Source organism: Pelmatolapia mariae, linkage group LG16_19 (assembly GCF_036321145.2).
Source record: "Pelmatolapia mariae isolate MD_Pm_ZW linkage group LG16_19, Pm_UMD_F_2, whole genome shotgun sequence".
Lineage (NCBI taxonomy): Eukaryota > Metazoa > Chordata > Actinopteri > Cichliformes > Cichlidae > Pelmatolapia > Pelmatolapia mariae.
The window spans coordinates 43,502,413-43,528,507 of NC_086241.1; the positions used below are offsets into that span (position 1 = coordinate 43,502,413).

General features: G+C 38.5%; 1 protein-coding gene across 1 annotated transcript in view; it reads left to right on the forward strand.

The window, feature by feature from the left end:
- kcnh5b (potassium voltage-gated channel, subfamily H (eag-related), member 5b) overlaps positions 1 to 26,095 on the forward strand; it is a 167,373-nt gene that overhangs the window by 49,168 nt on the left and 92,110 nt on the right. Inside the window, exons 7-8 of the mRNA XM_063497810.1 lie at positions 5,731 to 5,888; positions 7,030 to 7,301. Of these exons, the coding sequence (XP_063353880.1) occupies positions 5,731 to 5,888; positions 7,030 to 7,301 (430 nt within the window). The remainder of the gene's footprint in view (positions 1 to 5,730; positions 5,889 to 7,029; positions 7,302 to 26,095) is intronic.

Sequence of the window (26,095 nt, forward strand, 5' to 3'; positions counted from 1 at the left end):
GCAGGTATCCTTATTTATAAAGCACGTAACATATAAAAGTAGTTCTACTTTCTCCCTTACTCACATATTCTCAGTTAGTTTCTTCCACTGTAGCTACCATATGACATCTGCTACCTGGATCATACAGGCAACAAACAGCATTTTTTGGACATATTTAGTTGAGTCAGTTTCACTGCACTTTTAGCTCCCTGGTCACTTCCTTTCCCCTCAATGGTTAAATGCCAGATTACTTCCTGTCAGGCTAATTGAAAGCTGTTAATCTAATAACGTTACTGGAAAGAATTAGTAAGCAAGTCTATCTCATTTGTACCCAAGGTGCATTTGTCAATTTGTTTTTATAGACTTTTTCAGATGGTTTCCGATAACTGTTGTACTGAATTGGGGGGAAAAAAATCTCCTAGAAAACATACATGAATATGAATATCAGTCTAGTGATGCTGTCAGGCTTTCAGTCAGGGTGAAATAATGTTTTACTGTGAAGCTAAAGGGCAAAGCTCTGGTCTTCTACTCAGGTCAGAGTAAAACCAGGGAGTCAAGTGAGCTGGCTTCCAGCTGCAGACGGGGAAACTGAGGTTGAATGCTGATGTCAGGATGGAGGTGAAGGCTCACAGAAAACTGCAGCTCGCCTTGTCTGCTCAGCAATCTCCCTCTTTATTACATAACATCCTTAGATAACCCTCCTGGCTCTGGCCCTGTCTTCTGTTCCATCTTTTTGCTTCAAAGTTGAGAATTTTTTTTTTATTTTCTAATGTTGTAAATATTTAGCTAGGGGCTGTACAGTGTTGGCCCCTGCTGCTCTGAATTCTCAGCTTTGTTAATTGTGTTAAAACACATTGTGCAGAGCGTGCAGAGGCCTCGGGGGTCCTGGCTGCTACTCCTGTTTTTAAGAAGAATGAATGACTTATGTTTATTTTTATGAGCCTTGTTCTCTGCTCACTGGGTATGTGTAGATTTTTGACATAAAGAAAATATAAAGGAATCTATTTAGAAGACAAACACTAGTAGCAGAGGGAGCTTACTTACTAGCTGAATGAAAATCATTGGATGATGTCAAAATGTTGACCAACGTATGGACTAGTTGCCATCTCTTCTGTTGCATGTGCAGTTTCTAGTTACTTATCAGCAATATGCTGTTTAGTAATGGAGCAATATCAGCTTTGCACTCCACTGACTCATATTATTATATGTTCAAGTTTGAAAGTAGTTCATACTAAATAAACTGACTTGTTACCTCCACCAAGGTGTTAATGTTTTTGCTACCGTTTGTGTTTCTGTAATTCTGGCTGCAAACACAACAGCTCAAAAGGTTTTGAATGAATTCTGATAAAACTTTGTAGATGTATAGAGTGGAGTCATGTTAACAATCACATCCACCAAGATCGTCAAGGTCAACTTAATGATTTATTGGTGGAAAATTGACAAAACGCCTTCTAACTTAGAAACTATGATTCTTCCAAGTGTGGTGTCTACTGTATAAAGATTTTAAATATCAGGTCACATTTGACCTCTGACCTCTCCTACAATATGGATCTGAAGGTCAACAAGATAATAATGCTCTGTAGAGCTATTTAAAACCATGTTTCATACTGCCACTGTTTGTATTGACATTTAGGCATACAGGGAATGATATATGAGGATTCTAAATATCACAATACTTTGGACCTCTGACCTCTTCAAGGTCAAATAAAGTCAAACTTTCATGAAATGTCTTGCCTTCAAAATTATTCTTAAATTCTACTGCCTTTTCACATCTGATCTTTATCTGATTTTTACTGCGCTACAAAGTTCTTAAAGTACGTTTAAAAAACAATAAATAAAACAAAATTAATATATAGACAATACAATACTATTACCCTTAACGGTAAACACAGCCCAGAGAGTGGGCAGTGTTTACCTGGCAAAGGTTGCGCCTTCAAGTGCTTCTTTTTTTGATGCTTTGTAATGTCGAACAGAGATGCAATTTAAGACAGGCTTTGCCTTAAGCTGTTTTCATTTCTAGCCTAATCTCTCATTTATATTTTACAGCTTTTGAGGAACCGTATGTATTGAACCTTTAGACTGCAGAATACTGTAAAGAAGTATTCTCTATAAAACTGCTGATCTCTCGGCGCATTTTTCATTTGATATGTCCAAAGACACCTGCACACTGTGATAATTCTGTAAAGACTCGTTAGAGTTTAAGTGGGGATGACACCAAAAATAACTGAGCTCCAGGTTTTGTTTTCTTTGTATACACGTGAATTTTAGTGCGTGTACACCCCCTGAAACCATGTTCCTGCTTTTAGACAGACCTTTCTCTTTCAGGCGCCTCGGCAGTGATGTGTTGCAAAGCCGACAATAACATGGCTGAAAAGAGTCGTAGTGTTATTTATTTACTTTGTCTCATTCGCTGATGTTAAAAGTATGGTGTGCTGTTGATGCTTTGGGCCTTTCTGCTCAGTTTTTTTTCTAATGCCGTCTTACTATAATAAGACTGCAAATCAGCTATGAGTATCATTATTATTAATACTTATACTGAACCCAGACTAGTGATATCAGTGCTTTAGTCTTAACCTCTGGGGCTGAAAAAACTGCAGTACCTCTAATGGCCATGTCAGCTATGACATTAAAAAGCCTGTTACAGTGGTTTTCGGCTGTGTGATTACCACATGTTAAAGAAATATGTATGACTGCTTTCATGCATCTCTAAAATTAAAAACATCCTGTCTCAGAGTGATGCTGAAAACTAGTTTGTGAATTTATTACATTTAAACTGGACTGCTGTAATTCACTATTATCAGGCTGTCCTAAAAACTCCCTGAAAGGCCTTCAGTTGGTCCAAAATGCTGCAGTGAGACTGCTGATGGGGAGAAGAAAGAGAGAGAATATTTCTCCTACATTGGCTTCTCTTCATTGACTCCCTGTTAAATGGAGAATTTAATTTAATTTCCTTCTCCTCAAATAAAAGGTCTTGAATAATCAGGACCTAATAATGTAGTAGTAGTACACTGAAAAAATAACCTATTGGATTAACATGAAAAAAATATGTACAGTACATCGGTTGCAGGAAGTAAAGTTATGTTTAGTCAACTTTATGTTTTTTATAACTACACAACTTTTACATGTTAAATTAACAAGTTATCAAGTTTGTCAAGTTATCTCATGTTAATATAACACAAAAATGTTTGTTCACATTTAAACTTTTTTTAATGTTGAGTGTATTTAGTTACCTTATGTTAAACCGATATAATTCTTTCATTTTAATGTATGTGTTTGTCTTGATAATCTCAAATTACAAATATCTGTTGGTCTATCAGCTAGTAGACCTGATGTCCTCTGGTTTGTCATGGGCATCTGTGTTTGGAGTGTTCATCATTCTTACTGTTTCTGCTCTGCATCAAACCAAAGCTGAGGAACCTGTAAGATTCTGGGCCAAAATATCCTTTAGCTGGATGAACTGGATGTCTTAGAGTCTAGGGAAGTCAGTATGTAGGGAAGGCACACCCACAGGACTCTGTCCTCTGAAGAGAAGAGAAGTAGTTTCCTAAAAGCATATCCATAAACTGAAGCTTGACATTGGTGTTAAGGCTGCAGTGTTTTAGTCTGTCTTTGTAAGTGCTGTAACAGATCCAGGAGTCCATCTTCAACTCTGTCTATAGTCCATCTCTGGTCCTTGAAGTCTTCATGGATCAGACATTGAGCAACACTGCATGTCTTCATCTGTTTAAGAGATTAAAACGATTGTTGCATATACTTCATATTAGTAACATGGTTATTTTTGCTGTATTTTCATCCACATACTGATGAGGGGGAGAGAAAAAAATAAATACTGTCATCATCATCATCGAGCATTTTTTATAAACACCAAAAAATGTGATTTAACCCGCTGGAGTCAACGCCTGCGACAGTGTGTCCAAATCACATGACCTATTTAACGTAGCAACAAGACACAGCCTCGCCGACTCTCCCTTTGGACAGTTGACAGCCAAGTAAAACCAGAGCTATGATAAATATTTTGCACCATCCTTTTTCAGAATACTGTCGTCACATTTAGTGCAGGAAGAAACGGTGAAAAAACAGATTTTCTAAGAAAAGTGCTCACAACCTGAAAGTGCTTGCAAGTAAAACAACCCCTCACCAAAAAACACCCACGTCAATCAATCAAAAAATAAGATGGCAACATGTTGTTGTTGTTGTTGTGTAGTTAGTGCATAGGCTAGTTGTTCTTTATTGCTTTATGTGCTAACATAAGTAATTTTATTTCAGGTACCTGTGATATCTAAAGCAGCTCATTTCATGTCAACAAATAAATTAAAGGGAGTAAATGAAAAAAGGGAGTAAATGAAAAAAATTACTCACTAAATACTGAAATCATATGTAGATCAGTCAAAGCGAACCAGTCTACAAAAGCTTTGAGCAGAGAAACATCCACAGACATACTCAGAGCTTTAATATATTTTCAGGGCTTGTAAACAGGATACAAAACATTGGGATAACTTTTACATTGAAGCTTGGGTCAGTGTAACTAAGTGTAACTTATTACTAAACTAATAGTAATAAAAATACTTTTTAGAAAAAGAATAAAAACCAAATCTATGGAGAAATAAACATCCCAAACATATGTTTCAACCAGCCTTAGTTCAATATTATAGTTTGTCTTTGGGATGCACCAAAAGACAGAGATCCTAGTGTTTCTGTGTATGAAAAGTAACATGTGGTAATCCAAATGGTCAAACACCGGAGAACCAGTTCAGTGTATCGTTTTATCAAGCGTTTACCAGCATCTATTTTTCTGCTTTACTGAAAAATGTTGAAAAACAATTACAATCATTAATCTTAAATGTGATTCTCTATTTAAATTCTTGGCTGGTTTAGGTTCCTAATTGTGTTGTGAAAGATAATGATGGATTATAGAGGCTAATAACTATGTTTTCTCTGTGTTTTTCTCAGTTTTGCTGGTTTTCCCCCCGTTGAGCTTTGAGCTGCATAACAATTTATTTCTAAATGAAAAAATGTCATTTAGCTGTAATTTTGATGGATGCTGAAGTGCGGCTTAGAACATAATAGTCTCTCTTGTTTTGTTGCAAATTGCTTGACCATATCTACCAGTTTCTCTATCAAGAAAATGAATACAAACATGGTAGCTGCTTAATGACATTGTAAAGTAATGAAAATTGGGCTTGCTGTTATGAATAGGAACACCTCAATATCTTTACTACTTGATGTGGTTGTAAAGACGCATCTTATTTGTTGCACATATCCTAATTTGGGTAGTTCAAGTCTTGATAGTAGGGTTATTTTTTTAGTCGTGAACATAAAGCACTTTTTGAATGAAACAATTAACTTGCAGGTAAACTAAAAACAACAAAAGCACGCTGTAATTAGAGTTTTCTTTACTCCATAATTCATTTTCCCTTGTGCAGCTCTTATGTAAGCACATAAAAGGTCTCTAACAAACTTTTTCAAAAGTTTTAATTGCTGCTGTGGGCGGCTCCGATTTTCTGCCTGTTTTGATTACATGTAAAAGTATTGTTGCAACAAAATATCAGTCTCAACATTTCTACACGTGTTTCAGGGTTTCATTTCCCCCGTTGTGATGACACTGTTAAGACAGATTCGACATGGATGCAACTTATAATAACCAATTTCTCTCTTTTCATACTCGTCCCGCTCCTTCCCCATACCTTCCTACATTTCTAATATTTCTTTTTTTCCCTTTTCTTTCCTCCTTTCTCTCTCACTGCTGCTCAGGGCATCAGTAGCCTGTTCAGCTCTCTGAAGGTGGTCCGCCTGCTGCGTCTGGGCCGGGTGGCCAGAAAATTGGACCACTACCTGGAGTATGGTGCTGCTGTTCTGGTCCTCCTGGTCTGCGTGTTTGGACTGGTGGCCCACTGGCTTGCCTGCATCTGGTACACTGTGTTTGAAATGATTTCAAAAGTCATTGAAGAAACCTTCCCTTGTAGTAACATCTAAAGGCTGCTGCTGGCTCTTCTAGGGATTTACCTAACTTCACTGCACCTAATTACTCATGCATACTCATTGCTTCCTTGTCCCTATCTGTGTTTTAAAAATCATACACTGCTGTTCTGCTTTGTTTAGTTTCTTCCACATGATATTGAGTAATATGCTAATTTAATTTGCCCCATAGCAAGATTAGGGGAACAGTTCCCACATGAAAACACAGAAACCCACTTCAAATCGTTCCTTAATTTCACATAATCATGAACATTTAACACAACAATATTTTTCTAACGTATTGCTCACTGAAATGTAGTCCACGGTCATTTTTGTACATTTCTTGTATTCTTGTAAGTCACACAAATTACTTAGTTAAATACTTCTAATGTATACTTCCAAAGGTGCATTAGTTTATTTTTATTAAGATTAAAGTGAACAGTCCATAAACACACCAAAGTCTGCCATATGATAAAGGATTAACGATTTCAATAACTGTAATGAATATTTACTGAAGTTGTTTATTCACTACTGTAAGCAAATAAGAAATAAAAGTGTCAGATTTTATGTTAAGAGCTCTGCGCCCAATTAATGAAAGGAATAAAAATGGTTTACATATTTTTTTAAAGAGTTTTCCCCTCATCTAAATCATAGTTGTGATTGCTTGCTTCTGTAATGAAACAGTTCTTTCCTACATTATGTTGTCTGTCATTTTCTTTGAAGCCTACTATGTTTGCACATTAAACCTGTAATGTTGAACTGCCTCATGCTTTAAATTTGGGTTGGGCAGCATTTTTTTAACCAGAGCACCACATTGTCTTACATAAAGTAATCGAATGGCCAACCGGATAACTAAATTGATACATATAAATGTATTTGAAAGAAGACGGTGATATTTAAGCACATTTACAGATTTGTTGAAATCAGCTTTCTTAGAATATAATCTCTCATTTAGTCAAGGCTGCTGAAAGTAAATGGGGAAGAAGATATTTTATTCAAATCTCAATCAAATTGTTCAGTTCACTAGCTGAATGTACTTAAACTACTTAAACTAGGTACTTAAATGTATTCAAATTCTGATTTTGTCCCAAACAGGTACAGCATCGGAGACTACGAAGTTATCGATGAAGCCACCAACACCATCAAGATGGACAGTTGGCTTTATCAGCTGGCTATCAGCATTGGATCGCCTTACCAATACAACGCCAGCGGTTCTGGAGAATGGGAGGGCGGCCCTGGCAAGGATTCTCTGTACATTACGTCCCTGTATTTCACCATGACCAGCTTGACGACCATTGGATTTGGAAACATTGCCCCCACCACAGACGGAGAGAAGATCTTTTCTGTGGCCATGATGATGGTGGGATGTAAGTACAAGCTATGTGTTGTTTGGGCTTTTTGGCGATTTTCATGGGGCAAACGGGTATTGGCTGATGTTTCGGCCAGTGAAATGGTACTGTAGGCCATTTCCACCCAGTAGTTGTCCTCTGCTGCTGTAATATTCTTTGCAGACATTAAAGTTGTCTGAAGGAACGCTAATGATGGAGTTTTGATATGTGCTGACATAATGTGGTGTTTGAAAGGTTCAGGTGTTGTTAGTTAGTCAGTCCAATGCTTTATTTCTACGCTAGTAATTTAATGATTAAAGATATAGTTCAACACTTAAGACACCCAAGAGGTAATTACTAATGAGTTTACTGACAGCTAAATCAGGTTGAAAAATCCTGTTGCACAGTCATTTGTGCAATCACACTCAGAATTCACAATGAATGGACCACAATGAATACTTAACATTTTAACTACACCAACTTTCGACTTATGATATTTATAAGGTCAAAGTTTGTGCTCAGGGTGCACCCCATCACAAAAGGATAACATCACATCATGCCTGGGCAAATGCTAGAAAAAAATGCGTTGAAACGCTTTAAACATTCAAACGTGTGACTAAAGGCGTTGTTAAAAACAATGTTAAAAAAAGAGCCCAAGAGAAAAGCATGTTGGAGTTGTAATGGAAATGTCCCAGTGTTGGCCTCATTTGCAGATCATTCTTGGATTAAAAAACACGGTTATTCATAACCATGACACAAACCAGACACACACACACCTCGCCCTGATGTATACGCTCACAGACTTTTAACATCAGTGCCCCTTGTGAGGACACTTTTTACCTAAACTCTGGACACGCCAAGCCACATTTGGAGTATCATAACTGTGCACTCAGATGGGTGCTTTGGCTTAGTATGAGCTGCCGCAGAGCAATTTAACATTATAATTAAGCAGTAATTTCACAGTCCTGCCTTTGTTGCAAAAGGATTCCTGACTGTCTGTCTATATTAGGCTTTTGGGCCACGTAAAGTGTCCATATTTTGATAGATTCTGGTCAGCTGTGTGCAAATAGGTTCATTGTATGTTTGACTGCTGTTGTCTCAAGAGACTGTAGTTGGAAGGAATTTGAATTTGCTCACCTGTGTGTGTGTGTGTGTGTGTGTGTGTGTGTGTGTGTACCTGACATGTGCGCCGTATAAGGTTTAATTATTGTCACGTATATTGTGTGTAAGGCAGCATATTTTCCTCAGCTGTGTGGACCAGTTCAGTTCAGTTTTGACTGACATACTTTAGTTATATTAGAATGTAAAACAAATATAGTACAATACCCATTCTATATCCTATTTTTATATTTTTAATAGGCTATATCAGTGTTTAACATACCCTGCTAATCATTACCATGATATTCTTGGTATCTAATATTGACTTCTTCACAAAAACCCACATGATGTTTATATGCAGCAAGCTTTAAGGTTATTATTGAACAGAATATCACAGTTGATTTAAATAATGGAAAATATTAACAGGAAAATTGCTGCTGAAAACGTTTCTCTAAACATATTAAAGGCTTTTGCTTGGAAGCACCATACTGCTGATGAAAGCAGGAGATAACCAAAAAGAACAATAGAAGGCAGCGTGAGGCAGAGATGAAAAATGGAAAATTGTGCTCCCTGTGGTTAACCCGAAGAATCATCTGAACAAATGACTTAGCGATGTAATATTTCACAGTGAACGGCGAATTCTGGCACTGTCTTTTTTTTTCTTAAAAAAAAAAAAAAGAACAAAGTAATTCCATTATTATGCATTTCAGAAAAAAAAATGCTCACATGGAAATCTCATCCGGCTTCATCTTCAGCTTGTTGAACAGAATCACTGCTGTGAATCTTATTTGTCCCCTTGACCCTTCCTAAGTCGCCAAAGCCTGACTATAGCTCATTAGTTACAGTTTCACAGGCTCATGGTGGACACTACATAGAGGAATGAAGCACAAGAGAAAGAGGAAAAAGTGTTCCCACATGTTATATTTCTTAAAGTAACTGAGTTGTGTGGTGCCTTAAGAATCGGTCCTGGTTTTTATCTGAACATAAGTCAGGATCTTCTTACATTGTGCATTTGATGTGTGAATACAAGACTTTAGAAAGTACTAGAAGTCAATTCAGTTTTATTGAAACAACAAATAACAAAAACAGTCACCTCAAGACCTGATAATAAAAGAAAGGAAACCCCAACAATCACACAACCTTGTATGAACAAGCACTTGGTGACAGTGGAAAGGAAAAACTCCCTTTAACAGGAAGAAACCTCTGGCAGAACCAGGCTTACGGAGGACCATCTGCCTTGACTGGCAGATGTTTTTGTTTTTTGGTTTGTCTGATATGGAGGGAAGATATGATTGAGCATTTGTTGATATGAACCTGCAGACAGGATCATGGCTCTGCTAGTTCGAATGGATCAGGACTCCAGTTTCAAATGTTATCAGTCCACTAAAGGGCCATTATGAGTCAATGTCACTCCCGTACAGTTACATCCACAACCTGTTGGGCAAAGACAATTTTTATGCACCATTGCAGTGGATTTTAAATCAGTATGTGATTGTAGTGTAGCCTTTCAGTCTTAATTCAAGGGATTTTACAAAAATTACTTTGAGCCTCTGAAAATGGGGGATGATGTATAAAAAAATGGCAGCTATTCCTAAACAGTTACCACAAAATCTCTGTGATACCCACTGAATTAAAGTTGAAAGTCTGCCACTTCAATCACATATCAGTTGTTTGATTTAAAATCCACTGTTGATTCACAAATTGTGGATGAAAACAGCCACCCTCACAAAGTAGCAGGTTCATTATCACCAAATTTTATAGTTAATGTGCACAAAAAAGGTGGGGGATGTTTCCGCCTAAAAGAGGTGGAATAAATACATGAATAAATGTTAACATGAGGCGGTGGCAGTGGTTAGACAGGAGTTGAAGAGTCTGTTAAGCTTCAATGAAACTCAAATTTTCACATGCTGTTTTATAAAGCACCACAATATTAGAAAAGCTAATTGCTTGAATTAAAATAACCCTTTCACAATGCTATCCACATGTTGGCAAGTTTGATTTTCTATGCTATCAGGCTGACATAATCTAGTTTGCGTTTCTATTTATTACTGAGATAAGTAGAAAAAATGGGCAATAATGCACCGTGGACTAGTACTTGGAGTCAAAGTATAGGATAAAATCTGTGAAACTAAGCAATTAGTCCAAAAGCAGACATCATGTGGCCAATGGTTATTTTTAAGTGTTCGCTTGTTTTCATATCTTTCATTAAAGCGTTTGGCAGTTTTCCTCATACGTGTCACGTACAACTTTTAAAGCCAGTTTTCAGTTTGCCAAAACTCCATGAAGACTCTGCCTGCTTGGCACAATTTATTATCCATTTGAGTGGTATAAACAATCTGTTTGATCCTGTTTGTTCAGTCGTTTCTCTTTAAAAACCTTTCAGTGTTTTTGAGGAAGATGAGTTCTCCCCTCCTAAATTGTATTGCAAAAGCATTTCTGTCTGGCATTCTTGATGCTTCTGCTGGCCTGATGGGGCTTGTGTAACAATGTCTATATCCTGGAGGAAAAGTTACTTTCAGGTCATCAATTATTTAAGTGTACGCACAGTCTGCAAAACTGCAAATACAGATTCTTACACCGTGTTCTTTTTCTATCAAGCGGTCCCCTGGAGGCTTTGTCAGGGGAATGACAAACAGAACAGTTTAGGTAGAAAGGTCAAATAGTTATTTTAGCTACGACCTCTAAAATAGGCATTCACATTGTCAACAGCAGTGTGAGTAGTGTTTTCTATGATTATGTTTCTCAAAATTACATATGTTTAAGTGAAATCTCTCTCGTTGTACAAGTCACAAATCTTAAGAACTCATAAGTGTTATCACAAGCACAATATTTTACACAACTCAAATCAGGAATCTTGTACCTGTCTTGTATTTTGCAGTTGTTTCACTTGGCAAGAAATAGTTTTTTTCTGTAGACACAACTGCCTCAGGAAAAAGCTGCTGTACATTATTTATCACATCTTTTATGCTTGAACAATTTAATTATGGTCGCTCTTTTTTTTAATCCTGTGCAAATAAGTTACGTGTGTCTTTAGAACACTGTGGCTGTAGTTAAGCATTTTTGTCGAGTTTATCATTGTAATCATTAGTTTTAAGTCTTGTTGAGGGCAACATGGTGTTTGTAAAGTAGTTTTTTGTCAGTCACAGCTCTATTTCGCGCACTTTCCAGAATATTTTCCAGCACTGTATTAGAGTTTTCAGTCAAATTACTTCAAACTTTCATACATATTTAAATATGTATGAAAGAGCAAATACAGTAACACACTGTCCAAGGTATGTATTTCAAGGTTTTAAATACATACATTCAGTTTTGTGTCACTGCTGCTCATCCAAATTGTCCCTTTCAAGCACAGCCCAAGAATGCTCTACTGGGCTGAGATCTGGTGGCTGTGGAGGCCATTGGAGTGCAGTGTTTTTCAGTCTTCTGTTGTCTAATTTTGGCCAGTTTGTGCAAAATGTAGCCTTAGTTTCTTGCAGTTAGGTACTAGGTGTGGTCTTCTGTCGCTGTAGCCCATCTGCTTCAAGGTCAGATGTGTTGTGCTTTCAGTAATGCTCTTCTGCATAACGTTTTTGTAACGAGTGGTTAATTTTTTACTGTTTCCTTCCTATCAGCTCACAGTAGTCTGGCCATTCTCTTCTGCCAGACCATTCCCTGTAAAGCCTGGAGATGGCTGTGCAGGGAAATCGCAGTACATCAACATGTCTGAAATACTCACACCAGCCCGCCTGACATCATCAGCCATGCTTCAGTTATCTTTCTTCCTTATTCTGATGCTCGGTTTGAACTTCAGCTGGCTGTCTTCATCATGTCTACATGACTAAATGTTTTGAGTTGCTGCTCACAGGCTGATTAGATATTTGGACACCGTGGAACAGGCTTCTCAAGCCAAGACTTTGCATGACATCATGCTGGCTCTGTTCACCTTTTATATACAGGAATAGCTGGTCTACTGTACAGTCTTTCTGATGAAGTATTCCAGAGTTTTACCTGTATAAGGTCGCAGGTAAAAATTAAACTTTCAAAAAGATCTGGATATTGTGAACATTTTCAATAATATTTTTTATTTTAAAAAAATCAACAATATTGTCCCTAAAAATGTTCGTTTTCATGCTGTGTTTTGATTTTCAGCTGAGAATCAATCCCGACTCAAAGCCTGTGGTTTGATATCTATTGAACTTCTGGCTGGAGGATGAACAGTGTCCTTCAGCTTTATTCAGTATAGATTATGGATGTGGAGTTCACTTGAATCAAAAATGTAAGCGTTATTGCAGAGCACTGCTGTTTGGATTTAGGGGTTGAAAGATTTGTTTTTGGAACAAACAAATAGTTTTTGGCAACCTGTCTTATCATCTGACTTTGTCCATTTTAAGGACAGGGAAACAAAGCAACACACATCCAGAAACAGCTTGCAGCCAATGGCTATTTTTAGGTGTTCAAGTTTGTTCTTAGCCTTCCTTAAAGTGTTTGGTGGCATTAAGCAGTGTTTCTCTTACACATCCTATAAAAATGTAAAAAGCCAACTTTCTCAGCTTGCCAAATATCCAAAAGATTCCAGCCTGTAGAAAGTGTTAAGTTTGGCCATTTTAAAAACACTATGAAGATTTTTTTTTAATCAGCCACTCTGTGAAAGCCAACATTTTGGAAAAGCAGTGTTTTTATAATTTTCTCTTTAACTGATCTGTTCCTACCCTGAGGTTTAGTATCTGGGCCAAGCCAGAACCTCCTTGGGCCGCTCTACATATTGTTTATTTCTGGCACCTGGACCTTAAACAGCCTCGGCTCCGTAGTAAACAATAGAGAGACATGATATGTTTTTCAGTGTCTGTTCTGTCTGGCTGTGACTGAGAGTCCTCTTGGCATGGCAGGCTCTCACACAGGCTGTGTGGGCAGTTTTACTGATCTCAGCAAGCAAGTGCTGATAGTGGGACAGATTCATTTCGCTTTCTGGATTTTTCCAGAGACTTACAGTGCATTACAATATAAATAGTCAGATTTACACCACCGTCAAGCTGCAGGAGAAAAAATATTTCCAACAAGGTGCCATTTAAGCATGGTTTATAAGCTTGAAGCGTTATGCCTGTGTTGTAGTCCATAAATCAGTCACTGCTGTTCTCATTAATAAGGATTCTGGGATGCCGACTTGTGAAAATACATTTCTCTGGCATAATACCCATGATGTCATCAAAGAGCAACTCAGTACCAGCTCTTTAAAAAGTTCCATGTTCCTGAAATTCCTTTAAAAAAGTCCTACAAAAAATATTGCTTAGGGAAAGCTTGGATTAATTTGAATTCATTCAATTAATCTTTAGTTAATGTTTCGATTTATGCAATGCTAATGTAAAAATGTAAGAAGAAGAATGTTTGTTCTAAAAATATTATAAAATTGAATTGAATAACCATACCCCAAATTTAATATTGCACAGTTATGTTAGGAAAATACATCATATTATCATGTTATTTTATAAGGCTGAAGTAATGTTACTGACTAAGTTTTTATGTGTTCTGAATATTTTGCAAATACTGAGCAGTGCTGTAACAATGTCACCAGCTGGTAATGTTGAATCTTACCATATTATGACCAAATGCAACATTTGGATTATGTAATGTAATTGTGTGGTCGTAAATGTCCTCTTTTGTCTCTGTAGCCACACTCACCTTTGATGTCACAGAGCACTAACAGGTGAGATGGTGATCAAAAACTTTCAGTTGGTGTTACAGATGCATCAATTAAACTTCAAATATCTGCTGACACTGACTACTCATCCGGTATCTGTGTTAAATTTTTATGCCGTATTCGTCACACTGAAGCATGGGGATCCGATTGGAATACAAATTATTCTTTAAATGTGTAAGGCAAAATCAAATTTGACATTAACACTCCAATGTGCAATGAAGATGTAACAAATAATGATGGTGATGTGTGTAGAGTGGAGCAAATAAGAGAGAATATGAAGTGAAAGAGTATTAAAATGTTAATGGAGTTGATGACAACATGTTATGTTGCTGTAAGTGTAATAAAATCTTACTAAAAGGTATTAAACTGAACTAGATATCTTCAGGCAGCTACAGGTACATTAGCATAACAGCCATTGGCAGCCATTCCCCAACTCTCTGTGAATGGTACTCATGACCACTGTTCAATTGTCATTGATCAGTAGTCATTGATCAGTGGTTGTTGTACAATGGTCATTACAATTTGCATATCAGAGATCAAAAAATTGACCTCCCAGCCCATTGTTCCTCAGTGGTACTAGTTGCAGTCTTTATGCAAATGTATGTTTATAAGGTTGAGGAAACCTGCAGTCAGCTGAGACTGAAGAATCACTTGGATGAGTGACAAAACGCTTCCCCCGCTGAAAACGCTACGTCCAGATGAACAGAGTCAACTTTTTGACATCAGCATAACATTTGACACATTGACCTCACATAAAAGTGTCAGATGTCCACTTGAATTGTGGGTAATGCAGTTGACAGATTTTGGTAGACTGTATAGAATAAAAAGATAGATGTGACAGATTTATTTTGATGTTATTATCTTTTTTTTAACCTAACCCAAAATAATTCCAGCATTTTATGGGAATATAATCACTTTTCAAAGAGTCATGACTCCATTCAACATCAGCAAAAGTCAGCACACTTGTGAAATCTAATTGATTTCCTTATTGATTTGCCTTATTGTAATTAGCATTGCAGTCTTCTCTGTGAATTAAAGAGCTAATGTCAAAGACAAAGTAATGTCATTGAAACAGGGCAAACACCTGTTTCAATGAGACTTTTAATCATTTGCCAACACATACACACAATCCTAGTCCTTTTTTATTAGTCTTATAGCTGGTCTATCAAGTATTAACAACAAAGTATTATTGTTATTTATAGAGCATAAAAGTAACAAACTCTTAAACAGCTACAAAAGGACAGATTCTTAGAAAAACATTTTTAGATATTTTATCATAATTTGAAAATTTTCTATATTTTAAAAACTGAACCTGAAATTGAGTTGCCTAAAGTTTGAGGCAGAAGTGTAAAGGCCTTTTGTGGGTTAAAAGTATTTTTCAGACTCACCTATTCTTAATGCAGCCATTCACACCGACCATGAAAATGAATTGGAACTTATTGATTAGGCCTACATATAATATTTCACGTTACCTTTGTTAATCAAATAAAAGAGAACAAAGATGCATTGTGTTATTTTATATGTTGAAGAGCTATGGCTGACCCTGATGGAATTATATTGTTTAGAGACTTTGTTGATCTCATGAACATTTTCAACAAATTATTTTAAAAAGACAGATTAGATTAGATGAAGAGACGACAATGTCTGGGTCAAGTGCAGCATGTCAGGTTTTCTGCCTGTTTAAATGCTTGCTTGCCTGATCGCACCCTCTTTCATTTATTCAAAGTTAATCTCTCATGACAAATGCTCTCAGTTAGGGACAGGAGGCCAAGTACAACACAGATGTCTTGCCTTGAGGGAAAATGGCACTTAGCTCAGTCCTAGTGAGCCCTGCTTGGTCCTGTGTTTGAGTGTTTTGAGGCACTGACATGCCAAGTTTGGAAGCAGTGAGTTAGGTAGCATCAACATAGAAGGACAATTATAACTACTTAAAGGCGCAAGATGCAGATTGTTTCTATATGGTTGAACACATCTTCAAGGAGAAAGGTTGATCTTTTGTATCCTCTATTCTATTTGATTCCGTTGTCTGTTTCTACTCAGTGACAGGAAAATCTGGATGACATATCTGTTGGCAGCATATACTGACTAGACAAACATGCAACTAATCTATGGATCAATGTTACTGTAGAAGCATTTATGCCACACTATCCACTTGTCTTCTCTGAAGACATAGGAATCAAATCCATCTGAACTGATAACCTTGGTGTGTTATCAAATGTTATTCATCACATACACAATCATACAAAGTACAACATGCAGTGAAATGCATGTGTCCGAACAGACAGGCTGTGGATGTGGCCACGCCATCTCATCTCAGAGAAACTCCCTGAGGTGGGAATTGAACTTGCGACTCCCACTCCAAAGGTGTGTAGTCATACCACTACTTCGAGAACAGTTTAAACCTGCCATGCATTATCAGTATTACTGTTTGTAGCTAACCATGGATTAGCAGATCAATATAAGTTAACTACTTTGGCTCAACTTCACTACAGACCCCCTGCCCCAGAGTTGTAGCAGTGCTGTTTATAACACAGGGAACTGGGAACACATGTAACTCTCACTGATTCCTTGGTGCTTGTTTGGTTTTGAGAACTGACAGAACATTTGCACCTGAAAATGGCTAATGGTTAACAAGCAACTCTATCATCAAGTCATACTAGACAAACCTTTTCAACGTCAAATACTTTGCATTGGTTTGTGAAATATTCTTTCATGTATATTAAAGTGCTTTCCACAGTGTACATTAAAGGTTAACTTGTGATTTTCCATATTTTTCATGTAGTTTTTGAATCCCACCAAAACACCTGATAGTCTAAATACTGAAAACAGTGAAATTCTCTGTAGCACTCTAGCTCAACAGTACAAAGCCTCAGCACACACTAAATCTCGCAGAGAGGCTCAAGTAACAAAACACTATTTCTAGACTGTGCAGTGAGAGCTTTTATCTATCCAGAAAGAAAAGCACTAGTCAGTTCAAGGACATAACTCTTTGTTTTCTGACAGACTGATAATAAGCAATACTCCCATCATCATTTAGGCAGTTATTGACTCTCTGTTGCCTCTGAATGACAAAATAGACAGCCGATCCCGGGCTGTCTGCTTTCCATCTGACCATCACTCCTTTGGTCCTTTTGTCAGTGCTTCTGTCTGGCAGACTGAAAGTCAATCTGTGACTGAGTGTCTGTTTGTCGTCATTTCAAATAATCAAACCAGAATGAACCATGTGAATGACTCTCAGTGGAACAGAGATCGTTCTGTACAGCTCCTCCTTCGTGCTTCCCTCTGCCCGTCTCTCTCCCAGCTGTCCTCCCACATGTCTTACACCCAGTTTGTCATGAGACGGTTCAGGATTAATGGGCCTACTTAACAGTATCTGCGACCATCAGCAGAGAGCCAAGAAACCTCTCTGAACTCATGTATACCTCCCTGTTTGAAGGCTTGACTCACAAGCGAAGCGACAACACAGACTTCTGAACCCAAACACCATGAAACTTTGATCAGCACCATTAAAGAGCCATTAGTATAATAGCCCTTAATGAGTTTCATTTAATTCCATTATACTGTATGTAATTACATAGTAGAATTATCACATTGTGGAATACTTTCATAGCTGCTGGGCCACCTTGGCTCATCCCACTTAAGGTATGGGTGAGCAGCAAATTCTAAAATACCTTTTTAGAAATGATCCCAATATTTTCACATCACCACTTTTTACATAAAAAGAAAACGCTTCCATCTGTACAGATACCATTTAACTGATTATACGAAACACCAATCATACTTTGATAGTGAGAGTCTCTTCATCTGATATGTTCAATGAAGAGAAAAGAAATTTAAAAAGGAAATTAAATTTTGTTTCAGGTTGCAAATTTGAATTTGTTCTGTCAAACATTTTTAGTTAGTTTTGCTCCGTTACTGAGTACAGTTTTGCAGTGCAATCATGCATATGCAGCGAGTGCTAACAGTAAATCTCAAAAGCAAGATTCTGTCTGGTATTGCTTGATTGCTATCAAGACCTGTGTTACATGCCCTTAATTTTGAGAAAATTTGATCTGTGGTTACATCCCAACAGCTTACCTGAGATCAAACAGCTGGAAAAGGACTCGGTGCCCAAGACCACTTCAGGTTCAGTTCAGTCCAGTTTTGTGACACAGAGTGTTTTATTTACCATTCACTCATCCATCAGGTTCAGAGTGAATACCAAGCATGGCAGAACCATTGGGGGTGTTGTTTTAGTGAATGAGGTGACTTTGAATGGGACGGCAACCAAATTCAGACTTGTATGTTTTTGTTAAAAGTGCAATCACAGAACTGTTTAATCACACCTATGAGATTTTATTTTTTTCAATCAGCAGAGAATTTAAATCCACAAGATTTGTTAAAATCACTAAAGCTACAGGGCAGAATTATTTACCTCGAATTGTCAGAGTGCAATATTCAAAGAGTCCCTAAAACATTCATAGGGTGGCAGAAATGATCTGATGTAAAGGGACACTGTTCTCTTTAATATTTTGTTGATGCTGTAAAGTCAGCATCACAGATGCCAAAGGTGCACGAAACACTTGTTCAGCCTTTATGGTTCTGCTCATGCAGCAGTATTGAAACAAAATAACCTGCTATATCCTTAACCTGCTAATTATTCTGAGAGGATTGGTTTTCGTCACAATATTCCGGCCAAGCAATGAGTACATACATTTTTTCACATGGGTGTGCGGTATTCTGAGCTTTTATTATTACCTTTGTCTGCCACTTACATTAATTATGAAGAAACTATGCAGAGGTGTAATTTTGAATTCTGAACTGATAGTATGAGGGTATAGCCAGCAATATTCCTTACAGTATTTAATTTAATTTAATTTAGCAGCATATAAAGTGCTTCACATCATGCTTAAAAAAGCTTCAAATGCTGCTAAATCTCAAATATGGCATCATACTTCAGCTGCTTTAGCCTAAGCACAGTTGCTGTGCAGTTACTACAAGCTGCTTTGCAACCCACTCCTTTCATGTTGTGCCAGACGTGATCTTTGTCACGTGTTGTCAGTGACGTCCACCTTGCTCTGTTTTAAGCTGCTGCTTTCCTTGCCTCTAACTTTCCATGTATGTATGTAAAAGTGCATGATGATTTCATAACAGACTTATATGACCAAATACAAATTACTGCAGTGACAATCTTCTTTTAACTATAGTTGTCCTGACTGAAATATTAACATGGCAAAGAAAAAAACAGATAGCAGATACAAGCAGCCAAAATGTACTTTGTGTGGTAGCGCCAAATATTTTTAGACACAGAGTGATGAACTGAGACATTCAGAAAGACCTCAGAGTAGAAGTGCTGCTGTTCCACACTGAGAGATGTCAGCGAAGGTGGTTTCATCTTGACAGTCCTGTATTTGTTGTCTATTCAGTGCAGTAAGCGCTTTTCATGTGTGGATGCCATTTTCCTTGTTATCTTGAATGACTTGAGTTGTCAAATGCCAAGGTTTAATTCGACATCTCTCGCACACACACATCTGTTTAAAGGTTTAATTGTGGAGTAGATGAAGAAGTGTTTTTGCTTTTGTTTTTTCCGCAGTGGCTTCGAGGGAAATAACAGTTATTTTAGAGTACAGACAGTAATTACAGTCTGAAAAGCATTGCATAAGTCTTGTGTGAGACCTCTCTATCAAACTAAAACTCAATGGGATTCTTGTATTTTCCCGCCTCCAACTAACGCTGCTGCTTCGAGTTTTCTTGTTCTTGACGCTAACACTGGTAAACTGAAAAGGGCATGGAAAACCATGACTCGGAATCAAACATGAATTGGGAAATATTTCCAAAATGGAATCAAGCTTTTTTAGTGAGAGAGAAGTTCAGCTTCAGCACTGTATTTTTTTTCTTATGTTTTTATCTGTCAAGGTTGAAAAAAGTAATCAACAGATATTGATGGAGTGTCACCCCTGCAGTGTTTTCTTAATGATACAGAGCAGAAAGGTGTGAAAGTAATCCAGCAGGACATCTGGATCAAAGAGGTGAGGCAGGTCGAAACCACAAAACAATGAAAAAGTGCCGCTGGCTGCACTTGGATGTGCTGTTAAAGCTCCGCACAGCCAGTGAGTGGAAACTGACATTAGCAAGTCAATAAGGCAAGCACAGAGTCTTACTGGTATTTCCTAATGAATATACCACTGTAGTGGGGCAGATTCACTTATGTCCAATACAAATGACCTTTTTGAGCAAAAGAAATGGACTCCAGATTCCCCCCAAAAAACCCTAAATAAATCATAGTCAGACTAAGGGCACCTGTATTAGAGTTAAACACACCATCTTGCACCACTTTTGAAGAAGATAATCTTGGGAGATCGGGATTTGGCACAAATACTCCTGTGAAAAAGAAAATATCTATCTTCAGGCTATCTTTCTGACTGACAATAACTATCAGAGTTACCTTCATGCTGACTGAAAATCTCTCTTTTTTAAGGTAACTACAGTATGGGTTTCTAACAGGAACCAGACAAACTAGTATTTTTGTGCAGTGCAAAAGCAAAGGAAAATAAGGTGAGGCAGTACAAAAATCACAAATGATCACACAAACGAGGCTGACTTGATGGTCATCAGCTGGATGGTAATACTGGGAGTTACATGCATTCAAAGGGATTTGGTGATGCTGGTGATGCATTCACCTGGGTGGAAGAATGCAATAGGTTTAGCTTGGGGAGCCTGATTTCTGTGGGTTTCTAAGGGGAGGAGACTTACGAGACTCAAAGGAGGAAAGGGGAGGACAACATTTAAAAAAAGAGGTGAAAGAAATCACAGAGGGAAGCTCTTCTGTTTGACGTCTCGCCCTCGGCTAAGTATTTATCTGAATTAAAACCCTGCCTTATAAGAAAAGTGATCCAATAGGGTCTCCTCTGGAACTGGTTGCTGCTTCCACACAATCTCATGACAAGTTTGGGTTTCACAGAGTGGATTGGAAATGCTCCTGACCTGCCACCCCCACCCATCTATCCCAGCCCACTAATTCATCTCTTGACAGAGTCAGAGGCCCGCGGGGGAGAGACGGGGAGGTAAGGGGAAGAGAGAAGGAGATGGAAGCATGGAGAAGAGAAGGCGGGTTGATGAAAATGATGCAGAGAGGCTTGGGGGAGGAAGGGAATAAAGTGGTGGAGCTGCAAGGAAAGAGAAGGTGGTGAGAACAGAAAGCAGGGACGGCAGAAAAATGGGGCTCGCGAGGATGAGAAAGGAGACAGGAAGAGTGGGGGAGGACGATGGGGGAGGAAGGGAAGGACGGCAAGACCGAGAGAAGAGGAAGCAGCTCGGCGTGTCGTTTTCCCCTCTGGCCTCTCAGCTGAGATGCTCTGATTAGTTTGGAAAGCAAGAGCTGGAGAGAGAGAAACACATACACTCAGAAACAATTGGATGAAAAGTGCTCTGTATTGTTGTGCTAGCTCATCCTGTGGGAGAGTGGACTGTGTGTGGCCTCTCCTCTGAAAAGCAGCAGTCGTGAGGCAAGTAGTCCTCTAATGCATAAGGAGCCATCGGGTTCTTTGTTTTGGCCACTTTTTTCTTTCATTCTCCCCTTTCTTTATCTTCTCTAATGATCCCTACTTTTCCTCCCACCCTCATAATGCCATTCCCTCAGAGATTTGTTTCTCTCTCTCTGACTCATCAGAGCTGGGATTAATCTGTGAACATTAGGTAGACCAGTTGTAGACAGCCTTCTCCTGAAGACTACATCCATTGGTTTATCACGATCAGGTTTCCTGATGGTTTAGTTAGCCAGCAGTCAGATTTCAGTGATAATCAGTGGAAAGGACTAATGTTACTGCACGATGCCCTCATTTACACGCATGAAGCACAAAAGCAGAGTTACTGAAACACTGGATTACTTGGCCCTGTGGTAATTTTTTAAATGTACTCCAGTTTGTTGTTTTGACTGAAATATATCAGCAACATTTGGACAGACTGACAACAAATTAGAACATGGGTGCACGTTCAGCCTGCACTCTAACTTGGTCCGATTGTATAATATATCCAGTACTTTTTACTGGTATTGTTGTCACCCCGTTGGCTGTTTCCTGACAGGCAGTGGATGATGTAAACACATAACTTTGCTACAATAATAACTCAAGTAGGATGTCAGTATTATTTTGGGATGAAGACCATGTTGCATGTTTGAGGTAAACAGCTAATATTCTGCTAATTTGTCTTTCATTTTAAGACCAACCTGGAAAATCATCATCAAATAGAATATTAGTCCAACTATTGTTCTTATAACAATGCCAATCAAAAATGAAGTTTAAAAATGCCGTAACTGTGGTTTTCACATCTAAAGTATTTTGGCGCCACAGAGATTCTGTCCTGTCAATAACGTTCCCACACAATGACGTTCTCTCTGTCTCTCTCTCAGTATTGTATTTCAGGTTGTTCGATCAGTTGTGATCGTGCCCTTTTTTCACGAGTGTCTCACGGTGACTGAGATCCCGTGGCTTCAGGCTTGGTGCTGCTCGCCATGTACTCTTTTTTTATAAAACTAAGATGATGATTTGGACACCCTGAAAAAAAATGTTTAGCCTCCATGATTTTTCTACCATTTTTATTATTAGCCACCCCTTCATATGATACTGTACTGTACGACTGTTTGATTTCAATTCAGTTTAATTTCTGTTAGTTTCCAGAGTGGATTTTCTTTTTACAGTTTAGTGTTTATTGTTTGATTAGTCTTTTTAGTTTTTAATGTATGAATGGTACGTTTAAGAGGCAAAATTGAAGGGAAATCAGTCCAGGTAATATAACAAAAACACAGAACTTTTTGAAAGCAGCTGACTCGCTGTCCTGTAGACTTTCAATTCAATTCAATTCAATTCAATTTTATTTATATAGCGCCAAATCACAACAAAAGTCGCCTCAAGGTGCTTTATATTGTACAGTAGTAGACTTACAGAGACTCAATAAACACGTCCATCAATGCTTCATCAGGCAACTATAATACCCTTGCCACAGATACTGTGCAGCAGTTTGGGTCAGTTTAATTCAAGACAACCGTTTGTGTGATAACTGTACAGGTTCTTATGTTGCGGTTTTCAGAGCACTCAAGTCATGCCTCATTCACCCATTCATACAAGCACTTTTTTCTACACCTAAGTGCTCTTTATCACTCATATTCACACTCTGATCAATACATCTAAAGTCACCTTGGGGTTAGTATCTTGCAGTATATTTGGCATGCAGACTGGAGCAGCCAGAAACCACCAACCTTCTGATTAGTAGATGGCTTTACAGCCAGGGGCTCTTGATACAGTACTTCAACAGGGTTTTATTTGTTCTAACTACCAGTATACCACTACCAGTATAACTGCCTTCATCAGACACTGACAGCAGTTAGTCACTACTTGGTTTCTCACACACCCCTGTACAGCAGTCGTGTACAACACATTATCAGAATTGGGACTAGTTGCAGAAAGTGCAGTGATTAATGACAAGTAAGTGTTGCCTGTAGAAGTTTGGTATTCACAGCTCAGAGTTTTGTTTTGGAATGCCAGACACTTTGAGTCAAGTTTAAGTTTCTCCCCCTTTGTAAAACAAAACTTCCCTTTAAAACCTGAAACTTTTCAGAACACGTTTTCTCATCTGCTGTTCTCAGCAGTTTGCTGCTTTACATTCATACACTTCCTCACATTTACTCCTGGGCGCTGCCCACTAAACCTACAGTCTCCTGTTGTTGGACACTCAGCAGCTCTCCTGGGTTCAAATACAGGCGCCTTCTGTATTGCCTAAAAGTCAGTGTTAGCCTTGGCGAGTGAGGAGGGAGTTATATCGTAGCTGCTCCAAACATTAGTTGTGGTACCTTTGTGTTACCATTCTAACTTTTTATTGTATTCTCTGTCTCAATGCTGTACATCTGTGATTGGTTGCAGCTCTCCTGCATCCTTTTCTCTGCCCTCTGGAGGTTGCATTACTGCTCATACACTTGTAGTCTTATTCTCTTTCATCACAATGGCATCCTCTCCTCAGCATCTTAGGAAAGTCATGGTACTACCCGTAACAGAATGCTAAACATGACAGAGGGAGCACACTGGGCACCCTGGCACACTGAATAATAAATGGAACGTGAGAGTATAATTTTCTTGCTTTCCTTGCAATGTTTTCACCCCAAGGTCTTTGAGGGAAGTGGTTCTCCAAAACAGCGATCTTGTCACTGAGATGCTGCAAGCAAACCGAGGACACACACTCCTATATTCCATCTATAGATCTGTTTAGATATGTTCTGATGCAACTGTGGAAAAATAATGGCATATAACATCACGATATTGTCCAGACAAAAAAAAAAGAATTGTTAAAAGGTCGTAATCATGGTGAATGCAGAAGGCCATTGTTCAATCTGTTTTTAGGGAAACAAAGGAGAGAGGTGCTAGCAGCATTATGGCTTCATCTCCAGAGAGAGCACTACAGATGTGATCTTTGCTTTGAGAGTGCTAATAGAGAAGTATAGAGGAGGTTAGAAGGAAAGAAGAAGTAGGACTGGCAGAAAAGTAGAGAAGAAGTGGTGCAGGACATGTATGAGGACACCGAGACAGGGGTGAGGTGTGTCGTAGGATTTACGAGATCGTTTTATCATAACGATCTCGCGAACTATAGGCCGATTTCTAAGCTTCCATTCCTGTCCAAAATACTGGAGAGGATAGTTTTTTCACAACTCCAGCCGTATTTGGGTGCGAATGCCGTTAATGATAAATTTCAGTCTGCTTACAAACCCTGTTATAGTACTGAAACGGCCTTGCTCAGAGTCCTCAATGGCCTCCTTCTGATTGCTGACTCTGGACGCTCTTCAGTCCTGGTCCTACTAGATCTATCCTCTGCCTTTGATATGGTAGATCATAACATCCTGTTAGCGAGGCTTGAACACACAGTTGGCATTAGAGGTGCCGCCCTAGATTGGTTTAAGTCATATCTTTCTAATAGGTCTTTCTCGATCAATTTTGGCCCTTATTTCTCCTCTGCTGCACCTGTCTCCTGCAGCGTGCCTCAAGGATCTGTCCTTGGCCCCCTGCTCTTCTCACTGTACATGCTCCCCTTAGGCGCAATCTTTGAGAAGTACAACATCGCACATCATTGTTATGGTGACGACATACAGATCTATTTCGAATTAACTGATGATCCTGCTATGTCTTTGCACGGTTTTCGTGAGTGCATGCGCGAGGTCAAAAATTGGCTTGCAGGTAACTCTCTTATCCTAAATGACAGGAAAACTGAAATCATCGTGTTTGACAGTAGTATCCCCCGTGGCCAACTACGTGATGCCTTCGGTTCCTTTGATAGTTTCCTCACCGACACTGTTAGTGACCTGGGTGTGTTTTTGGATAGCTCTTTTAAATTCGACAAACAAGTGTCTGCTGTTGTCAAATCTTGCTTCTATCAATTGCGTCTTATTAGCAAAGCCAGACATTATGTCCCGCATAGAGACCTGGAAAAGCTTATCCACGCCTTCGTGGCATCTAGGTTGGATTATTGCAACTCCCTTTACTTTGGTCTTAACTCTACTCTTCTCCATAAACTGGAAATTGTTCAGAATGCAGCCGCTCGTCTCTTTACTGGTAGTGGGCGGCATGTCTCTATCACCCCTGTCCTTGCCGACCTGCATTGGCTTCCCGTTAAGTATCGCATTCAATTGAAAATCCTGCTGCTCACCTTCCGAATTATTAACAATATAGCTCCAAGCTATCCCATTGAGCTACTTAGATTATACACCCCCGCTAGAGTACTAAGATCATCTTCCCAGTCACTTTTGGCACAGCCGAGATCCCGGCTGAAGACTAGAGGTGACCGAGCGTTTGCCTTGGCTGCACCCAATCTATGGAATAACCTCCCCATCGCTGTCCGCGAGTCTGATTCCATTCAATCCTTCAAATCGCGGTTAAAAACCCACTTATTTAGCCTCGCCTTTTCTACCAGTTAATGATTGTTTGTTAGTTAGTTTAATGCTTATTTCTATCTTCGGTCTATTCTTAACTACTTTTAATCATTTTAAAATTTTTTGACTGTTTTATCCTTTACATATATTGTTCTTTTATGCTTTTATATGCAT